Source organism: Toxorhynchites rutilus, chromosome 3 (assembly GCF_029784135.1).
Source record: "Toxorhynchites rutilus septentrionalis strain SRP chromosome 3, ASM2978413v1, whole genome shotgun sequence".
NCBI lineage: Eukaryota > Metazoa > Arthropoda > Insecta > Diptera > Culicidae > Toxorhynchites > Toxorhynchites rutilus.
Genome location: NC_073746.1, coordinates 246,252,740 through 246,273,443, shown reverse-complemented (window position 1 = coordinate 246,273,443; position 20,704 = coordinate 246,252,740). Strand labels below are relative to the sequence as shown.

The following is a 20,704-nucleotide window of genomic DNA, read 5'->3' as shown; positions in this document are numbered from 1 at the left end:
TTATATGTTCCTATTTGGGTTGTACGTTGTTATGATATGGTTGTTATGCTATTATGGTTGTAACTCACGTTTTCACGCTGTGCAATTGCATATCATAGGGCGCTTTTGAACGCTCAGTAGCAGGGCTTTGCATAGTCATAGTCAACTGAGGATAGTCAGCTGACTATCTGACTGACTATATCCGTATTCAGTTAGTAATGACTTTTGGCTTCTTCACGCAGTTTCTCCGTCAAAACGGCTAAACAGTCAGTCGGACGTTTAATCGGTATCTCCCTCTACCGACTCGACTATATCATCTCATTCTTCCCAGTCATGTCTTCGTTCCTCTTTATATGGACGTAAAATTAAGATTGCGTACGCGGGTATAAATTTCGTTTCTAGGGGAGTATGAATGTGTATTGAAGTGAGTTGAATGAAGGGGCAGATTTGTATTCATTAGTCGAGTCAGTTAAAACACCACTGACTGGACTATTTCACCGGTCATCCTCACTAGTCAACGCTAGTCAATTCATTTTTTGTTGTAGGCGACTGCCGAAGCAGTTCTAGTCGAATCGAAGCTACTAAGAGTAGAGTCGGTCTTCATTTTTCACCTTCGAAGATTTCGGGCCCTGCTCAGTAGTGTTGTGAAATAGCATTATGCGTGTCCGACCGAAGCATATTTGTTTGATCCACTCTGTTGAAAATTAAACCTTAGGTGAATGTGTTAATATCCTTTGCTCAGTTCCTGAAGAGCAGCGAAAACTACATCACAACCCTCTCGCCTTTGTGATTCTCCTGTCAGCTAGCAGAGAGGCAAGGAAACGAAGAGCAGGCAGTTATTTTACAACCGGGAAAGACATAACAACAGCCTAATCTTGAGATGAAACGGATATTCGGTATCCTGCCTATCCGCTCAATGTTTTTTATTCGGCCGGATACCGGATAGTAAAAAAAACAATAATTTCTCATTAAATTCTAATAATCTAATAAAATAATTCTTTTTTGATTTGTGTAGATTCGTAGTTAATTAAATTAATTAAGTGTACCCTCTCTCAGATTATCATCCCGAAAGTTCTGACTTTTTTCATTTTGAATACAAGTAACTGGTTGATGTTCTTTGAATATTGAAATTATGTAGCACAAAATCTGTCTGGAAGGTCTTGATTATAAAAAAGTCAATTAAGATAATCGATCATATTAAAAGCAAAAATAAGGCAAAAATTTTCAAATAATGAATAATAAATAATGAGAATACGGAATTTATTGAAATTTTAAAAACTGCCTTCTGATTTGGGAATAACTGCATTATTGAAAAAGTATTAGAAAAAGAAATTTTTTTCATTCTATCAAAACATTTTCCTGTTGTAAAATGACCTACAGGAGCGTTCTTGGAATCAATTAAATGCTGATTGATAAAGTAATTTGTATTTACTATTGACTTGGTTAATAAAACACTATGTTAATCTACAAAATATTTAAAAAAACAAAAAAATCGTTTTTTTTTCTTTCCAGTATTGTTATCCACTACATCTACACACAAAAAGATAGAAGCAATCAAATATTACATCTCAAAACTTGAAGCTTTAAATGAAGCTTTGAAATGATGTATATCACTTCTTCGTGCGTTGGTTTTTCACAAAGTTACAGCATTTCTAAAATCACTTTAAAACTTTTGTTTGAAAGTATTGTCGAGTGTAGAATCAACGACATAGTATTGCATACTAGGAATAAGATTTAGAAGCATAGTTTTATTTAAAAATTATTATTGAAGTATTATTTGAATCCTATTAACACTTTTTCCATCTGACACCGACTATTACCATAATGGGTACACTTATTACGAAACTCCAGGGACACTTTCGCCATAATGGGTACATGGAAGGGGCATTTTCAAACATGTTTTTTATACAATTTAGTCAATTATTCATCGTGAGTGATCAGTGAGAATCTTCAAAAACAGAGTTCAAACTGCTAAAAAAGTATACTGTTGTATACTTTTGAACTAAAAAAGAGTATTTTTCACGAAAATCAGTAACATATGTCCTCCATAATTGGTACACTTACCCTATCTCAGTAGCCGTCGACAGCACTTTAGTATCGTTTGCATTCTGTTGGGGTTTTGTTTAGGTAACAATAACTTACACACGCCAACAAGTTTTATGTTTTTATAAGTAGGGTTGGAGGAATACGGACATATTAAAAAGAACTTCAATTGTATCTTTGGAAACGCATGTTTCTCCAAACTTAAATGCAGTTTCTTGCATTTCAATATACTGTTTTTCGAATTAATCGGCCGAATTTTTTTCGATGTTTTTACAAAAATTAAAACAAACCGAAAAGTAGAACAGTTTTTCGCTGATTACCCGCATGGGCATATAGTGGGGAGATTACAGACAGGTTTTTAATATTTACGTATGTATATCCTCGAAATTTCATGAAAGTAGGGGAACAAGGTTGAGGACTTATGAAAACTAACGATGAGATTAGTAAAACTTAACAATTTATAATTTCCCGATAATGTCAAGAGCGGGCGGCGACAAGTCAGGTAATCCGAATTAGCGCTACCGGCGCCAAGCGAATTTTTTTACTAAACGTGCGGGCGTCAAAGTGTTTAAACCGCTTTTGACCGGGTTGACCATTCAATTTTGATGGCCGAATTGAGGTATATCGAGGCTTCCGATTTACTGGTACCCTGGATGGAGTTCCTTCTAACGCACCGATTACTCCTGGTCGTATCAGGATTGTTAGTCGAATTGAGACGAAACGAACGATCGCTCGGAAATGGGTACTTATTTGCGGTATTTTATCAAAATATTAATCTTTGTGATCAAATATGCGAAGCTAAGCATCTATTTTCTATTAATTGTATTAAAATATTGAGTGTTTCGCTATGCACAATTTTAATATGGATATGTTATATTCGTGTGACTCAGTTATTTCAAAATACAAAAAAAAAATTCAAAATACAGATATTTCCGATGCGTGTGTTTTGATGCTCATGCTTTCAGCTTGAGCTGAAATGATCATGATTTTTCCTGATTTTTGTACTCTTTACATTATTCGTAATAAATATACTGGTTTCCATGCCAAAGTTTTCTTTCATGTTAGTTCTCCGGTTCACACTTGTATATATCGTACATTAAGTTAAATTCTCTAGACACAAGTCTGTACTTAGCTTTTTTTATCTCTACCCTTAATTGTTTCGTGGTTTTCCAAAATTACTCAAGAGAAAATTTGAATCCACAGTCAATATAAAAAGATTTTATATATAACTTGTTTATCTGATTCAAAGTAAAATCAACTCTAATGATGGGACTATTGTAAATATATCTATAACAGTACTAAATATCATAAAAATTAGGAAAAGTTCAGCAAGTCTTCCACTGCTGATATGCTTTCCTCATTTGTCGAATAAAGATTCATTCATTTGAATTCAATGAAAATTTGAATATTGATTTCTCTGCAACTCTGCACTGTAGTGATGCTGTAGGTTTTTCGGAAAAAACGATCAAAAAGTCAGGTGAAACACTAGCATTTCCGCTTATGCGGAAGGGAGGAGGATAGAATATTCAAGCTGTGTGAAAGATGGTGAAAGATTGTGAAACAGAACTATGAATTTAAAATTAAATTATAATGCTTTGATTAAAAATGTTCTTTTTGTTTTCCCAAAAATCGACATCAACTTTTCGGACAACCCAATATGAGCTATCCAGATTTATCCTGATTTTTATTTTCATTCCACCTGATTTTTTAAAATTGTAGTTGGCAACCCTGAATTGGAGAAACATTGTGAATCATGCCAGGTTGTAAAGACGTTAAACCAAAATAAAGAATAAAATAAAATAAAATAAATAAAATATTCAAGAAAAAAATTCAGAATCATCTGAATGAGATGATTCCAATTCCAATTGAATCGATTTGATAGAAAGCCTATTAATAAACTATCGCGTAATCCCGATTTTAAGTCCAGAATTATTTCACTGCGATACGACACTGGTATTGTACACAAATTTTAATGAAACTCATTCCAAAACCAACGAAAAACAGCTATCCGCTTTAGGTCTCGGCACGTGTTTTCCGCTTTATGTAGGACAAATCCCCTTCGACCTCGGTACGGTTTAACCCCACAAAAAAGCTAAATGGCAATTAAATTAGGCAAATTTATGTCTCGGTTTGTATGCGCCTATTTTAAGCCTCAGAGTACGACACTCCCCACGATCTTCTGCTGCAGGCTAGTCAAATTGCTAGAGCACAAGTACAATAGACTACAGAAGCTCAGCGCCGGACAATCTGATTCTGCTATGATCTCGTTTCGATAAGGTTATGCGAAAAGTGGAACCATTAGCGGAAGTGGAAATGGAATAGTTGGCCATTTTCAGATCGGCTTTCCGACTTCCCAGCAGCAGCAGCAGCAACGGAGTTGTTATTTCCCGAGATTGTTTTCGTGTCTAGCGCCAATTTTTGGCATAAATATATAGAGAGAGAGCGGAAGGACGAGAGGCCACTTACCACTGCGGCGAATCGCGCTGTTTTGGTTTTTATGCTACGTTTAATGTTTATTTTTATGGGCTGCGCTGTAATTGAATTCTGTCGTCTTCTACCTTTGCTACTAATCGCGCCTCGTCGACGCTTGCGAAGGTCTAATTCACTTCACTTGTTGTATGGGTTGGTCAGGGTAATCGAATTTGGGGCAAAAATTACTGTTTAAATGCTTTTCAATCTTTCAGGAATTAGTATATAAAATGGATAAAACGTATCTCATGAAACATAACAACCATTTTATGTCGAGTTCAGTACAATACATAACGATATCCCACAGCGGATCCCATTTTCCCGACAAGTTTCTCCCAATTGATCCACCGAGGATTCGAGAAAAACCATTAATTAGTACAGCAAACGGCCTCGTTATATCTCTTTACATCCTTTATTAACCTTTCTCCAGTAATGGAGCGAAACGTGACGCGTGAACTTTTTCTACCCTTTCCAATTAGTTATCCCTATCTAGCGCCTTCGTTGGCAGCTCATGAAATATCCACCTGATTTGACTTTCCCTCTGAGAGTAACCCTTCGCAAGCGCATCATGGAGCACTAATGATTATCTTTTTTTTCTTTCTTCTCTCCCCTCTCATCTTTTTACTCTTCTTCTACGGCACAGTCACATCACACGTACTGCAGGATGGCTTCCCCCAATCGAGAACTGGGTGCAGGCGATAGACCTGCCCTACGGCTGGGAGAAAGCTATCGACCTGAAGGGCCAATCCTACTATATCAAGTAAGTGAACGCCCGCAATTAGGTACCGAATTTATGCGAAAATTATTGTGTGCCACTATTTCGTTTCACTATTTTTCACCTCCAGCCATCTGAATAAAACTACCACCTACGTTGAACCCGAGCGCTATCATTATAATGAGTCACCGCCGGAACCCCGGCTGGTGGTGCTCCACCGGAGTCCCACGCTGGGCTTTGGATTCGTGGCGGGAAGCGAGAGACCTGTGATTGTTCGGTTTGTGACCGAGGGCGGACCTAGTGTAAATAAGGTAAGTTTCCTTGAAAGTCCCAATCTCCGCATTATATGTGAGCAATACATCTTCCACAGTTGGAACCAGGTGACCAAATATTAGCTGTTAATGGCGAGGACGTCAAGGAGGCACCCCGCGACCATGTGATACAATTAGTTAGAAATTGCGAAAATTCCGTGACGCTGCTGGTCTGCCAGCCACGGCTGTACAACTCGGTCGGCCGGAAGTCGACCCTACTATCCGCCGGCAAGAAGGCCAAGCTGAAATCACGCCCCATTCGGGTTCGGTTCGCCGAGAGCGTGTGCGTAAATGGGGCGCCATTATTTCCGGTAAGTTATTCGTCTGATCAAATCTGCATACTTATTATAGGTGGTATTTCGGTCGCATCGAGTGGCGTCGAATAACAGCCGGTGAAGAAGCCGGTCGTGATTTAAAGCACGCCGTTAGTTTGGTTTATGTTGTGCGTGATAAAACCAATCCCGCAGGAAACATGAGCACACACACACTCACAAAATATACATCGAAAAATGAGCACGCAATCCTGCCGGCGTTTGCTGATTTATTGGGTCCTGTCCTGGAGGACTAATTTTTCTGCGAGGAGCGAAAGTAGAAAACCTGTGTGTGTGCGCGTTAGCTAGTCACAACCGTAAACTCATGCATTTGCCTCTTGTTCATTTGAGGTCATGGTAATCAGTATTTATGTTATTACTTTTGACAACATCTTTCTGGAGAGCCAAAAAAAATGAATTTAACTCCGGAATTCACTCGCGTCAACATGGGATCTGTTTTACTTATGTTGTACCAGGCAAGCCGAATCGATTTGCGAGTAATCGCTGAGTATCAATACGAATATATTACAGAATGTAAGAATTGTTGACCAGAGAACTTATTCCCCTGGATTTTTGTTACTTTTCAAATCTTGCCCTAGGCGCTCTCTTATGGGCTAAGCCCCTAAAATTCAGCAAATCCTGATTAGGGCAGCCACTTACCCTTCAGAATGCGACGGCTCCAATATGGTCCATCCGAGTGAAGTAAGTGGTGCTGCTTTTCGGTTTGAGATTTACTCTGTTTTTCTAACTAGTGTTTTCAAACTTATTCCATGTTACGAGTTCTGCCGTTGCGGATGTTGGACTCGGCTGGTTGGATTCGGCTGGCTGGACTCGGCTGACTTGATCCCGATGGTTAACTCAATTTTGAGAAATAAATACGTCCTGGTTTGCTTCCGAAGTTGAACTGTTTATTTTCTTGCTATCATAAACCTTTTGGTTCGTCTAACTAAATTGAACTAACTTATCGAGTGAGAATCCGAACTATACGAGGGCGGTCCGGTAAGTACTTAGCCTCATTGCCCGATGGTGTCAGTATCGCAAGAGAGATTACTTATCGTGTAGTAAATTCTCGTGAACGGCTACTATCAAAATTTCAGCCGAATCGGACTCGTAGTTTTGTTTTGACTATGTGTAGAGGCGAGAGTGTCCGCGGATTTTATAAAAATGGAAAAAATGGAAATTCCGCCGTCGCCACGGCCAAATTGGTCAAATTGCACTACGAACTGCTGCCCCATCCACCGTTTTCTTCATATTTGGCCCCGTGCAACTTTTTTTTGTTTCCAAACTTGAAAAAGTCACTCGCCGGACAGAAATTTGTGTCGAATAAGGAGGTCGTCGCCGCCACGGAGACCTACTTTGTAGACCTCGAGAAAACGTATTTTTTAGATGGATCAAAGAAGTTGGAGCATCGCCACTTTTCCAAAATTTTTGTTGTTTTTTTGTAGGCTAGGCACTTATCGAACTGCCCACGTATACACACGAATTCTTGCTCTAGCTTTAAATTAAAAGGGAGAGAAAAGATCGCATTGGTTATCCGCCTGCCTATTTGCTACATTAAATTCATCCCCTGGTTTCCATCCTTCGCTATCGCTGAAGGGGCTCAATTTGGTGAAGATTTTACGACCTAACTATTTGCTGATTTCCTGCAAAGTAATCCCTATCTATATTTCCCTGTTCTTATTCTCCACTACGCCACCCGCGTGGGATCCTAAATAAACATTTTTGTTTCTTTTGCCCTATTTCTTCTCTGCCCTTCGCGCTCATTCCATGCTCGAGAAAGGACGAGACTTAAACAAAACAATTTTTATCACCTCTCAAGTGGTTCATACAGCGCTCTCGCCTTGGGGCTTATCAAAACTTGCTTTCCACGAAAAATGTTAAAGTGTGAAACATCTAGCTAATTGCCGGCAATCAATATTTACTTCTATCCCTTCGTCTAATGCGCTATCTCTGGCGCGCTTATCTTGGGAGCTATATAGAACAATTGAAGAAAAGGAAACGAAACATGTGGTTTCCTCCTGCTGGCATTATTCTGTTTTTCAATCGCGCGTTGCGCTACAAATTTGACATTTGATTATTTTAATTTATTTTTCGCCCTGCTCTCTAAGCTGGGTCCGTAACATGTATTTAATTTCATTCATGGATTCCTTTGTGACATCATGTTCATAGGTTCTTCAACAATTGTCATAAAGACTTATTAGATATTTTGATCATAATAATGAGAGTTTTAATGTATTCGGCAAATATAAACTTAAACTATTAACTATACTAAACTACTGTAAGTGTAAGATTATGCTCATACCGGCACTAAACGATTCGTCAAACGCTTAACTCGAATGTTGGACTCGAACATTTGACTCAATGAATCGACAAATGTTGTGACGAATGTGCTGCTACACGATGAAGTGAATGTTCGATCGAATGCATTCGGTCCAAACAATCGACGAGTATTTGGATCGAATGTTTAATGTTTTCATTTACCATCAAAAATGTTTTGAAATTGGATGACGATGCATGTATTTAAATTGCTGATCTCGGGCTGTAAATTGAAAATGCTTGAAATCAACATTATAAAAACGCAATATTTTGCGCATATTTTGAATTTTGCGAACGAATTTCATAGTTCCTTTATCTACAACTTGTAAACAAACCAATCTGATTCGGAGATTCGGACAAATTATGTAGCAGTGTATCGAAAGCCATCGAGTGGCGAATCGAACGAATGATGCCGGCACTACACGATGCGGCGAACACCCCCCTAATGAATGTGGTTTTTATGGCACAAGTCAAAGGTTTTTTGTCGTTCGCTTGATTCGACACTCGATGGCATTCGACATACTGCTATATAACTATATATAGAAATAGAAAGAGAGAGAGAGAGAGAGAGAAAGAGAGAGAAGAGAAAGATAGAAAAGAAATAGAGAAGAGAGAAGAGAGAGAGAGAGAGAGAGAGAGGGGGGGAGAGAGAGAGAAGAGAAAAAATGAACGCGAGAAGAGAGAGAGAAAGAGACAATAGAAAAAAGATAGGAAGATAGAACAGAGAGAGGAAGAGCTACAGGCAGGGTTGTCACATTTAATTCTATAAAATTTTCTGAAGAATTGTGTATATCTGTTTAAAACTGTTTAAAAAAACTGTATTAAAAAATTCAAATAAAGGTTTATTTTCATTTTGAATTTACTTTTCTTATTTATGGGTTGTTAAAGTCGTCTGAATAAAACAAAATAAATCATAAAAAGGTTTTCACATAATCATCTGAATTTCCTTCAATTTCATCCTTGACGCTCATCCTTGAGCCGATACATAGTTTTTCGCTTTCAAAATAGTGTCCATAATTGTGGGAGCCAACCGATTTCCGGATTTTGTTTTGTTGGCATTGTAAAGCAAAAATATTCGCTCAACACATGTTGATGAATGTCTTCTAAAAATGTCTTACAAACGACCTTAGCAATGGATACAAAAATTCCCCATCACGCCTTTTGACATCCAACAGTTGGGACCAAGTTATATCCGAGTCACTCAATGTTTGCCCCGACTTGAGTAGCCTAAATTCGTTATCCAAGCCTTGTCTATTACTTGCTTCAACGAATTGAGGAAATTGGCGCATCAGATCATTAAAGTTTGGTAGCTTGATGAAATTTTGAGGGTTTATCAAAGCCGTAGTGTTTCACGAGTTCAATATAGAAATCATGACAAATCGATTTGAAGATTAACTTCCTAGCTGCATCCAATCCTTTTTCAGCTTCTTCTGCATCGATACCAACACAAACATCCTCAGGCTTCTTCAGAAAATTTTCAACATCTTTCACATCAAAGTGAGCATCAGCGAATCGTTGCACGTTGCTCTCCAAACATAAGTTACCCAAAATGATCAACAATAACATTCTTGTCTCATTATAAAGTTCTCTAAATTGAGAACTTTCTGATTGAAAAGTGCGATTGACGTTATTGATGAGCGATAGAAAAAAAGTTTATCAATATACGATATACAATATACAAAGATGAATCAAAATACGATTGGCGGATTGATTATGGTCATACTTAACTTGGAACAAAAAAAAAGTATAAGTTCTTCAAATCGCTCAAAATTTCGCTTAACAACTGTCTCCAACGAAAGCCATATCGTTGCGTTGCGTTCAACATTTTTATAAATCAAGGTATCGAATGTAATAAATTAAACATTTAAAATAGAATTTTGAAAAAATCTTTAAATTCTGTATCTTTGCTGAAAATCTGTAATTCTGTATATACAGATACTGTACCTGAAATACCTAAAAGTTAATTTAGTGCTTTGACGAAAAAAAAAATTCAAATTTTACAGGCGTTTTGTAATACTTTAGAAAATCATCTATAATTTTGCAAATATTGCAGTAAGAGTCAATGTTTGAAGGCAAATTGTTAGCCTAGTGTATCCCTAAAACACCTGTGAACGTTTCATATTGATACGTTCAGCCGTTTTCTTAAGCCGATTTTTCAAAGTTTGGGTTAAATTAGAAGAGCACCTAATCACGAATCGTACCAGAAGTACAAAATGCTATGCGACTCTCAGAATGAACGATTCGTAACTTTCGTTTTAATGAAGCCACTGAACCCATTCACATGATCGACATATAAAAGTGAAGCCAATGAGCTAGTCTTCTTTGAAAAAAAAATGTCACGCTTACGAAAAAAAATGAATTCTAGTCGCATAGATCTAGTCTAGACTCACAAGAATATTGAAAGAAGACTAAAAACAAGTTAACTTTGAAAAATCATTACTCAAAAGCGAAATAAAAACATTTTTGGATATGTTTTGGATATGTACGATTATCGGAATCGGTCCAATAGTTCAAATGTTATGAATTTAAAAAAAAAGTTATTTTTGAGAAAAAATGGGAAAAAAATATTTTTTGGACCACCCTAAAGTTGAATTGGACACTCTAATGAAAAAATAAAAAAATACGGGTCTAATATTTTGCAATAAGAAACAAAAGTACCAATTTTAACGAAAATCTGAGAACCATCATATTGGTTCTGTATGCAATGTCTATATATTAGGGTAGCAGCGAAAATGGTCATGTCAAATTTCAAACACCGACCATGTACATTTTGTATATTGACCCAAAAAACGACATGTGCAAAGTTTCATCTCAATCGGACATGATTTAGGGGTGCCTCAAAGCTCTCGATGTTTTGATTTCTTGATCCTCGAAAATCTTCCAAGAAAGGAAATTTGGAAAAGCGATTTTTTTTCGATTCCAAATTACTTAAAAATGCATAAAACGTCGAGGTCTGGTGTCATCTAGAAGAAAAAAATTTCTGGTCGAAAATCGACCTTTTGGGACTTGAGAGGCAATGAAGGTATGGAAAAAAATAATTACTGAATTTGAAGAACCGATTATGTACATTTCGTTTATTGCCCGAAAAAATGACCTGTGCAAAATTTCAGCTCAATCGGACATGATTTAGGGGTGCCTCAAAGCTCTCAAAGTTTTGATTTTTATCTTGAATTTATCCCAAATGTACATTTAGTTATATATATTAAAAAAAAAATTGACGTGTTTGATTGAATATAATATTATATTGAATATAATATAATATTATAATATTATAAGAACTACAAAATGTTGGTTAAAGAATGAAATGAAATCATGAATTATTTCGTTTCAAAAGTATCAAAAAAAAAAATGATTGAAAAACAAAATTTTGATAATTTAAATTTTTCTCAAAAATATGTTTTTTTGAATCCTGATTAAAAAATACATGAATAGCCCATACAATTGTTAACAACTAACCCATACATCGGAAGATGGGCACTTTTACAGGGAAAAAATCATTCCCAATTTTTATCGGTGTAACAAGTTTTTTTTTAAATTTTTTTATGTAAATTTAAACAATTTCCCACATTTCATTCTGTGCCCAAAATTTTAAAGATATTCTAGTTTTTACATGATAAGACTACATTACATACATGAGCGACTTGTTGGTAAACTTGCTTAAACTTTAATAATTTCCTACATTTTATTCTTTAACTAACATTTTGTAGCTCTTATAGTTTTTAAGTTATAATTTCTTGAAAAAAAAATTTTAAAAACTCACTTAAAAGCTATAGGAACTACAAAATGTTGGTTAAAGAATGAAATAAAATTATTCATGTTTTTATTTTAAAAAATATCAAGAAATTAAAAAAAACTATTGAAAAATAATATATTTTTTAAAATAAAATCCATTTTTCTCAAAAATATGTTTTTTTAAATCCTGATTAATAAATTCATGAATAGTTCATACAATTACCAACAACTAACCCATACACCCAAAGATGAGCACTATTACAGGGAAAAAGTTTTTCCCAATTTTTAAGAATTTGAAAAAAAATCGTTTTTGAGAAAAATGAATTTCAAATTTATTTTATATTTTTTTGTTTTCGGTATAATTTTTGGAAAACATATTTTTCGGAATTTTTTATGAAAATTTAAACAATTTCCTACATTTCATTCCATGCCCAAAATTTTGAAGGTATTCTAGTTTTTGAGTTATAAGTTTTTGCAAAAAATTAAGAAAAAAACTTTGGCTTTTGTTTTAAAGTAACCTAATTCTTTTATGAACATTTATAGTATGCAATGTTGCTTAAATAACGAATATCTTTACACCCACAACGTTGCAGTGTAACCTGAGATATTGCTGCCAATGACCAGCCGTGTTGGAATGAAATTCGTCGTACACAGTGCATTCAAAAAGTTCCGGGACCACCGCGCGCTTAAATCGGGAAGTGGCGCTATCTCTGCTCCAACGCGCGAACTACTTTCCGCCAACTTCTGGTCAGCTGCCGTTTCTACCGTGAACCGCTATCTCGATTCAGTAGCTAGTTTTGGGTGATAAGAGTAAAGGTGGAAATAGAATGCCGCGTTGTGCGTTGCTTCTCATCAGCTGTCATTGCTTGCATTTTGTACTAAAACATTCGCCCGACGCAGTCTGTCGATTTGCAATCACTATCTAGCATTCGCGTCTCCACTTTTCATGTAAACAAAAACAAAATAATATTCGTATGAAAATCTAGTTCTTGTTGTGTCCACGGATCAGTTGAATGTTTTTAAAAACAACACATTGACATATCCGCACTGGCGGCATTGAGCTTCGTTTATTAGTTTAGGGGAGCATGAAAGAATAGCTGATTTTCAATCGGAATGAACACGTTTTCAAAATTAAAATTGTTAATGAAAATTTGCTTTTCCATATCAAACTAGTATTCTATTTAAAAGAAAAGCATTTTTGTTTTCAGGTGGTGAAAAAGTCTTATACGAAAATTGTTTATGAAGACAACTCTATATTATGATTAAAATATTCAGTAACAATGTTGGAATTGCTTAGCCATATGGTTGAATGAAAGTCAGAAACACGTGTTTCAAGTAATCAAATAACATGATGTGAAAAATTTCATTCAAAAATTAGAATTTAAAAACTGGCTTCGTGTCTTAATCTGATAGAGATTACACTAACGAGTTTGGGACCCAAATTATGGCCCTCATTTGAAGTTGCCACTAGACGTCGACACCATGCCACTGTCATCGCAAATTCGGCGCAATCAGTTTAGAACAAAAATGAAGTGTCAAAGCACAATTGTCGCAAAGCGACGCATAGCGCGGCATTCTGGTCCCACCTTAACGCAGTGATTTTTTGTCGTGTCACAATTTCAATTATGGAGCGGTGTCTGGGACGGATACGACGCGTGCGGCACGACCAGTACCGGTCTGGAGAATGGATTTTGCTTCATGACAATGCGCCCGCGCACACCGCGATTTTGGTAGCGCAGTTTCTAGCCAAACGAAAGGTGACTGTCAACACGCATCCCCCTATTCTCACCCGGCAGACTTTTCTTGTTTCGCAAGCTAAAGAATGTTATGAAAGGGGACCGTTTTGACGATGTTCCAGACATTCAATGAAATGTGACGCGTATTATGACTCCATACCGGCTGAGCAGTTTAAACGTTCCTTCCGACACCTCTACGAACGTTCAAAATTTTGTGTGGAAAGAGAAGGCCTATATGTAGAAAACTGATATCTTTTACGTATCTCGTTTTTTCTTTGTTTAAAAAAATAGTCCCAAAACATTTGCACTGTGTATATTGATGGTAATAATATATAAAAATGTTATTTAGTTATCATCAATGTGTACGGCATAAAGGAAACCATCTCACTAAATACTTCATAGTACAGTAAAATGAAAGCGGCGTACTACAATATGATGTGTTCAGCGAAAGAACAAAGTTCGTAAAATACTGTATATTTTAAATGAAGATAAACTTTGAGCGTACCCTCCACTTGATATAATACATTAAACACATCAATCTTACAGAGAAAAACTTTGATGCCCGACTGGGTCAGGTGGCAGACTCAGCTACGTCTAACCGTCTAACTTTCGCCCACGTCACTGAAAATAATTAAATATAATAGCCCCAAAACCTTTCCCCCGTTTGACGCCAAATAAAAGTTGAACAGAAAACTTCCATTCGCTCTAATTTATTATTATCCTATAGGCCACAGAAGAGAGTTTAACTCTCCCCGCCCACCGTTTAGTCTGCTGTCATGTTCATTGTGGGGTCAGTACATGGCAAACGATAGAGACGACACGCTTTGGCTTTCTGATCCCATATAAACAATTATGGCTTTCTGGGTTCCGGGAGATCCTATCCAATCGGAAAGGCACCTGTAGCACATCAACCAAACCCGAAACGTATGTCCAGTTTCATGTTGGACCCGAAAAGGCATTAGAAACATGACCGAAGTGCTGTGACATGCTGGCAGGGGATGGGAATGATGGAATGAGTGCACTTCCCGTGAGGTTATCGGCCTCGCAGAATACTACAGCCCAAACAGAATGTGCCAAATCTTGTAGTTTCACTTCCGAGAATCTAGAGAGGGGATATAAGATGAACAGCTGTCATGGTTGAGTTCTGTGTGCTACTCTACTATAGGAATTTCAAGTTTACTCCAGCTTGACTAAAGTACTCTAGAATGATCCTGTTCTTAAGCAGGGACTTTCGTTTGAAGAAAAATAAAAAAATGCACCAAACAAAGAATTACCCTTTCTAATAATTGAAATTTATCATTGAACAGGATATTCTAATGGTTTTTCATCGACAAAACATCGATACTTTCTGCAACTAAATCAATAAATTTGCCCGCCTCGCACACGAGCACGCTTCGGAATAACTCATCATTTTCCCATTAATAAAATGACATTTACCATCCCACCAGCTTTGCCGCATGTTTCACCATGGCCAAGGTCCGGGGGAAAATTAATGGAAAACCATTCATCAGCCAGCAAATTGATACAACAAAATGGTTTACTTCAGCGTTTTCGATTCAGTCGTCGGCCAGATTCTATCATCAAGTTACTCCCGCTGGCAAACAAAGCAATAATAAATTCTCAAAATTGAATCAATCACAATAATCCAATAATAATAATCCGGGTCCGGCATCCGGCGCGGCGCAGCGCGGTGGGTGGAAAACTTCCGAGCGATGCCGCCGTTTCGAGCTCTAAAACTGATTTCAGCTCATCCCGAGCCGCCGCCCCCTCTCTTCCCCTTCGGAACAGACTGTTGCTTCGAAGCGTCGGAATCATAACCACAAAAAGTGCCAACGTTAACAGTTTTATTGCGCCTGCTGCTGATGGCTTGATAATGTTCCGTGGGCTGATGGAATAATGGCCGACAGGCGATTGTTTGGGTGGGCCAGCGAGATGATCATCGTGACGTTGTAATATCTGTTCGAATGATGACCGATATTATTAATGTGCGGTGAAGTTCTGCTAGAGATGAAGTTTGCTTGGGATGGCATTCGGGGGACATATTTTTATGTGTACAATAAAATCAACATTTAATGTGATCATTGCTTTTATCGCTGAACTCAGTGGGATACCATTTTTGTTCATAAACGACGGCTCATGAAACTCTCAATATAGTCCGTTCATTGTACCCGGAGGAGAGATCACTTTAATACAACATATTCACAAGGGGATAGCTGAATGAAAATTCCATTTGGTAATAAAACCCTAAAATACGCTGAAGGACGTGACGATAATTTTGGTAGAGTGAGGGCGACGATTGACCAACTCGATATCGGATTTTTTACGAGTCCCATAATTGCGCAAATCAATGAAGAAACCACTCGAATTTGTAATTGAATAACGAAAGATCACCAAAACAATTCCACCAACCATCCCAATCAAACTCTCGCTGGGCAGCTCTAAAACACGTAGCAACCCTTCCATCAGGCCGCGCCGCCTGAAGTGTATGAAACGCAAAAGAGCGCGAAGGTGATTAATCATCGAAATAATTCATTTCACGCGTCCCATCCTAATTTCCCCCCGGGGGCGAAAAACTAAATCGTTCTAGCTTCATGATTCAGCCCACCAGAGTCATGCTCAAGCCCAAACTTGCTGTGTTGCAATCTTCGCTGGCGCACTTCTGCGTTCCGGGGCGGTGGACGCAAGACACAAGAAACTCGACCTTCGGCAGCCGTCCGCCGTCCATCAAAGAAAGCTCGGCGGGGGACAGAGAATAAAATTAATTTGTTGTGTAATTAATTCTTCGATGAGTTCGCCCCAGCGGATTCCTCGAGGCATTTATGTTTCCCCCTCAATTATGCGAGGATAAAATGGTAAAGTTTTGGGATGACGAAGGCGCCAGCGCGGATAATTCCCGCTGAAACTGTTTCTTGTAATTCACTTCTGCGCGAACATCATCGCTGCGATTTCTGTGAGTTATCTATAAATTTGCAGCCGCCGTATTATTTACCATCACAGAGATAAAACATCATGTGTGAATGCTTATTTTCCGACCGAAAGCATTCCGATGAACCTCCAAGAATAACTTATGCAAACATTTACCGAAAGCCACAAAATAATTCCGAAAAGAAAAACCGAACTTCAAAAGACACTGTGTCTGTGGTTGAGCCCAAAACGCAAACAGCATGGCTGAAGTATTTTGGAAGATTCAAAATTCAAAGTGGAATGTGTAATTAGAACTTGGTTTGTGGTTTTTTCTCCGTCATGGTAAGAGGACAAAATATAAAAGTATGGCGTAGTGCTGCAAAACGGGGACATGTCAACTTACCCGACTAGCACTGCCTTTTTAGGTCGCTCTCCTTTTCTATAATATATAGCTAAGGTTCTGCTAAAGCTGAGCAACTGCTAAGGTTGGAAGGTTGGAAGATGCCGCAGCAAAAGCAACCTCTGCTTGTCGTCAAGGATCAGTATTCGGTGCATAGCTCACATTGTTGAATGCATTTCGCTCTGAACTTGAAAGTTGGCAGTAGAGTGGTGGTGAGTGTTTATTCTATAGCCACTATAGAAAATTCACGCCAGCGGTAAAAATATCTTATATTTAAGCATTTCTCTTTTTAGCAGAGGAATATTTTTTCATCTTCCAATTATTCCAATAATGGAGTCACTATTTAGAAAACCGTCTCTGCTTATATGAATATTAGAGTGCCAATGAATATATGGTAAAAAAAGATGATGGGTCTGAGCCTAATGAATGCCCTGGAAAACCGTTCCTTTGTGTACTTGTATCCTTTAAACGGGTTAGATGACATAACGTGGTAGAATTCGGTACCGCATTCTGTTGAAAAATGTACACAAAAATACCATTAAAGCCATTACTACCCTTTTCTTCTGCTTATTCAATCATGCAGAAGAAGACAAAGAGTCATTATGTATCATTTTTAAACACAAGTCTAAATAGTTAAGACTTATATAAATATAAGCCTGAGTCGAATCAATCTATAACTACAAAAATATAGTATAGATAAAAATAGCATTATCTCCTTCGTTACCACGTTGTCCGAAAAAATTGTTTGTAATAACTTTACAGCCCTGTAAGATTGCGACTACTCAAGCTATCATAATCTGACTTACGTTCTTCCTTTCGATCTTCTAAATCATCAGCCATTTAAATTCATTTATTGCATTTTTACATAACCAAGCAACATACTCGATATTATGACATCCTAGACCACAATTACACAAATTGTTAGTAGTGAGACCTACACGATAAAGTGCACCTGTGGCCGAGTGGTTAGCGTCTCACATTATCATGCCGGGTGTTCGGGTTCGATTCCCGTTCTGGCCGGGGGATCTTTCGTCAAAGAAATTCAAGGCGTGTTATTTGGCTTAAGAAATCTCGACCAAGTATTAATAAATGACGCTAGTTAATGCATACGTTGAGACGGCAAAAGTTCCACAAGGGAACGTTAACGCCATTCAAGAAGAAGAAGAGACCTACACGATAAAAACATGAATTGGGCACAAATTGATTGGACAACATACAATATAATATAAAATTAATGCCTATTATCGGTAAATGGAGAATAAATCATTTTACGCATCAACTCACATTATGAGCTAACACCCGAATTTAGGCAAAATGATTCCTTTATGCGTCGGGGAGGGAGCGAGTGGATAGTGCAATCGAAAGAAAACATACCCAATTAAATCGCCAAATTGTTAACTTTTTTCACTATATTCTCTGTTCATGTGCAAAGCAAAAAAAAATTCTGGATAAATTCCCTGTCTAATGATATATAACACAACATATGTCGCAATAACCATTTTGAGTAATATGCGTTTGAAAACTCTTAATAAATCGTTACATTTTTCGTAGAGTGACCCTCCTATATAGAAATCAAAGACATAGTCCTATGTCAAAAGTGACCTTCTACAAAATGTTGATTCCCGCGAAAATATGCTCTCTGCAGAATACAGCTCAATCGGACTTTATTCACTAGTGTCGCAAAGACGTCAAAGTTTGAGTTTTTTGAAAACCGAAAAATCACTAAAGGGATGAATAGATAAAATCAGGAGTTAAAAAAAATTGATGCCAAATGCAATTGCATCAACTCGGGCGTTTTTTCGTCTCAACAGTCAATTCTTGACGAAAAAATTGTAAAAAACTAAAAAAAAGGTAACCGTAAATCTCGACGTTTCATTTAAGCCTTTTTTTAAATTGGTTTATTTTTAAAGGAGCCAAACTCTCAACTATATATTTACTAGTGATTATAAACATTTTTCCTTAACGCTTTGAGCCCCGTGTCGGTACTTAGGGATTGACGTTAAACTTTTCGTTTGAAATACGACAATCACTGGGACTGACAGTGTGCAGCTGGTTTTCGTCACCAGTCAGAAAAATACAAACGATGCGGTATAACTTATCAAACATACTTCCCCCGAGCCCGACTGACCCGGTTACTTTCATTCAATTGAATGTTTACATTTATTCTCTTACTTACTAATTTAAATTTAGGTCGCACTAGAATCGTACGCGCATATGCTGACTCTGTGCGCACTCTGTTATATAAGAAACAGAACGAAATTAAACACCGCGTTGTTGAACATAGCCCTCCGGAAATTTGGCGACAAAAACTAAAGTGGGGCAGGTTCACCACACACGGAAATGACAAAATAAATCGGGGCGCTTCATCTCCCCCCACTCAATGAGCTTTGGGTAAAACTGAAAGAGTTTTCCCTAAAACTGGTTCGTGGGGGTAATTCTTTCATATACATGCTACATTAAACTTATTATTATTTATTTTTTATTTTTTACATAACATTTGATTTGTATCTTCAATTTCTCCTGCTCATCCACTATCTAGCTGCTCGTGATTTATCAATTTGTTGGTTCCTGATACTAGGTGTGGGTTACTGCTTGCTCTCTTTCCGCGTTGCGTTGTCTCGTCCGACTGTCTTATTCCGTTCTGGGTCCTATTCCAGAACGACCTTTAGCACACTCCACAAGTCCACCACGTCTTCCATTTTTGTGAAAGAATTCGACGTCAAGAACTGGATTATGTTTGCCAGTTTTAGAATTTCATTTGTTTCTCCTGTTGTAGTGTTTGCAATTCCAGCAATCTAGGTATTTTTATCTGGATCACAGTTGTTCCCTTTGTCATCATCAGTTTCCGGCGATAAATACTCAGTTTGGAGATTATTGTTATCTTACCAATAATTCAATGTCATCTCTTTTAGTTCATCACTATTTTTGTATCATGTACCTCCAGTTCATCTTTATCTGGATCACAGTTGTTCCCTTTATCATCATCAGTTTGCGACGATAAATACTCAGTTTGGTGATTATTGTTATCTTTTGCGTCAATGTAGAGTTCATAGGCACTATCTCAATTATGGCATTATTATGGTTCCATCACAATTTCTACAGCTTTTTCTTCAGTTTTATACACAGTACCCAACACCTTCAGCATGACTCGTCGTCCTCGGCTTATGACCATCCGGCTGGGATGCTGAATCATTCCTCCAGTTTCGTCCTTCCCTTCGAAGCCTTGTCTCACACCCCGTTGAAAACCCACTTCCGTTTTCCAATCTGATCATCTTACGGTGTATATTCATTATACCTTTTAGTTTTTCCTTTACATACGGTGAATATTACAATTATATATTTTTTTTCTTTCTTTTTTTTCTTTTTTTGGTTCTTTATTGTACATATTTCTCTCTCATGCTTTCAAATTATTATTTTCTCTTTATCTCTTTTATATTAGGCTGTCAAAAAAGTCCTGCGGTATTTCCGCGAGGTGTCGTTGTAAGCGCGTAGTTCTAATTGTATTCATTGTATCGAGTCATACTATAGCTTGTTGGAAAGGTATTTTTGTGCACTATAATATAGTCCTTGACAGTGTTTTGTTTGGTTAAGTCGTTCGTGAGTTATAGTGTCGCAAATATGGAGCAAAATAAAGAGAAAATCCGACATATTTTACAGTACTACTATGACAAAGGCAAAAATGCATCTCAAGCTGCCAATAAAATTTGTGCAGTTTATGGACCCGATACAGTTTCCATTTCCACCGCAAAACGATGGTTTCAACGTTTTCGTTCTGGTGTAGAAGTCGT

The 20,704-nt window shown here is 37.4% G+C and overlaps 1 protein-coding gene across 5 annotated transcripts in view; it reads left to right on the top strand.

Annotated features, from left to right (window-relative positions):
* The window catches only part of LOC129778971 (uncharacterized), a 533,137-nt gene that overhangs the window by 432,277 nt on the left and 80,156 nt on the right, over positions 1 to 20,704 (top strand). For all 5 annotated transcript variants that reach the window (XM_055786185.1, XM_055786184.1, XM_055786183.1 and 2 more), the window contains 3 exons: positions 5,135 to 5,251; positions 5,337 to 5,517; positions 5,577 to 5,828. In XM_055786185.1, coding sequence (XP_055642160.1) covers positions 5,135 to 5,251; positions 5,337 to 5,517; positions 5,577 to 5,828 — 550 coding nt within the window. The remainder of the gene's footprint in view (positions 1 to 5,134; positions 5,252 to 5,336; positions 5,518 to 5,576; positions 5,829 to 20,704) is intronic.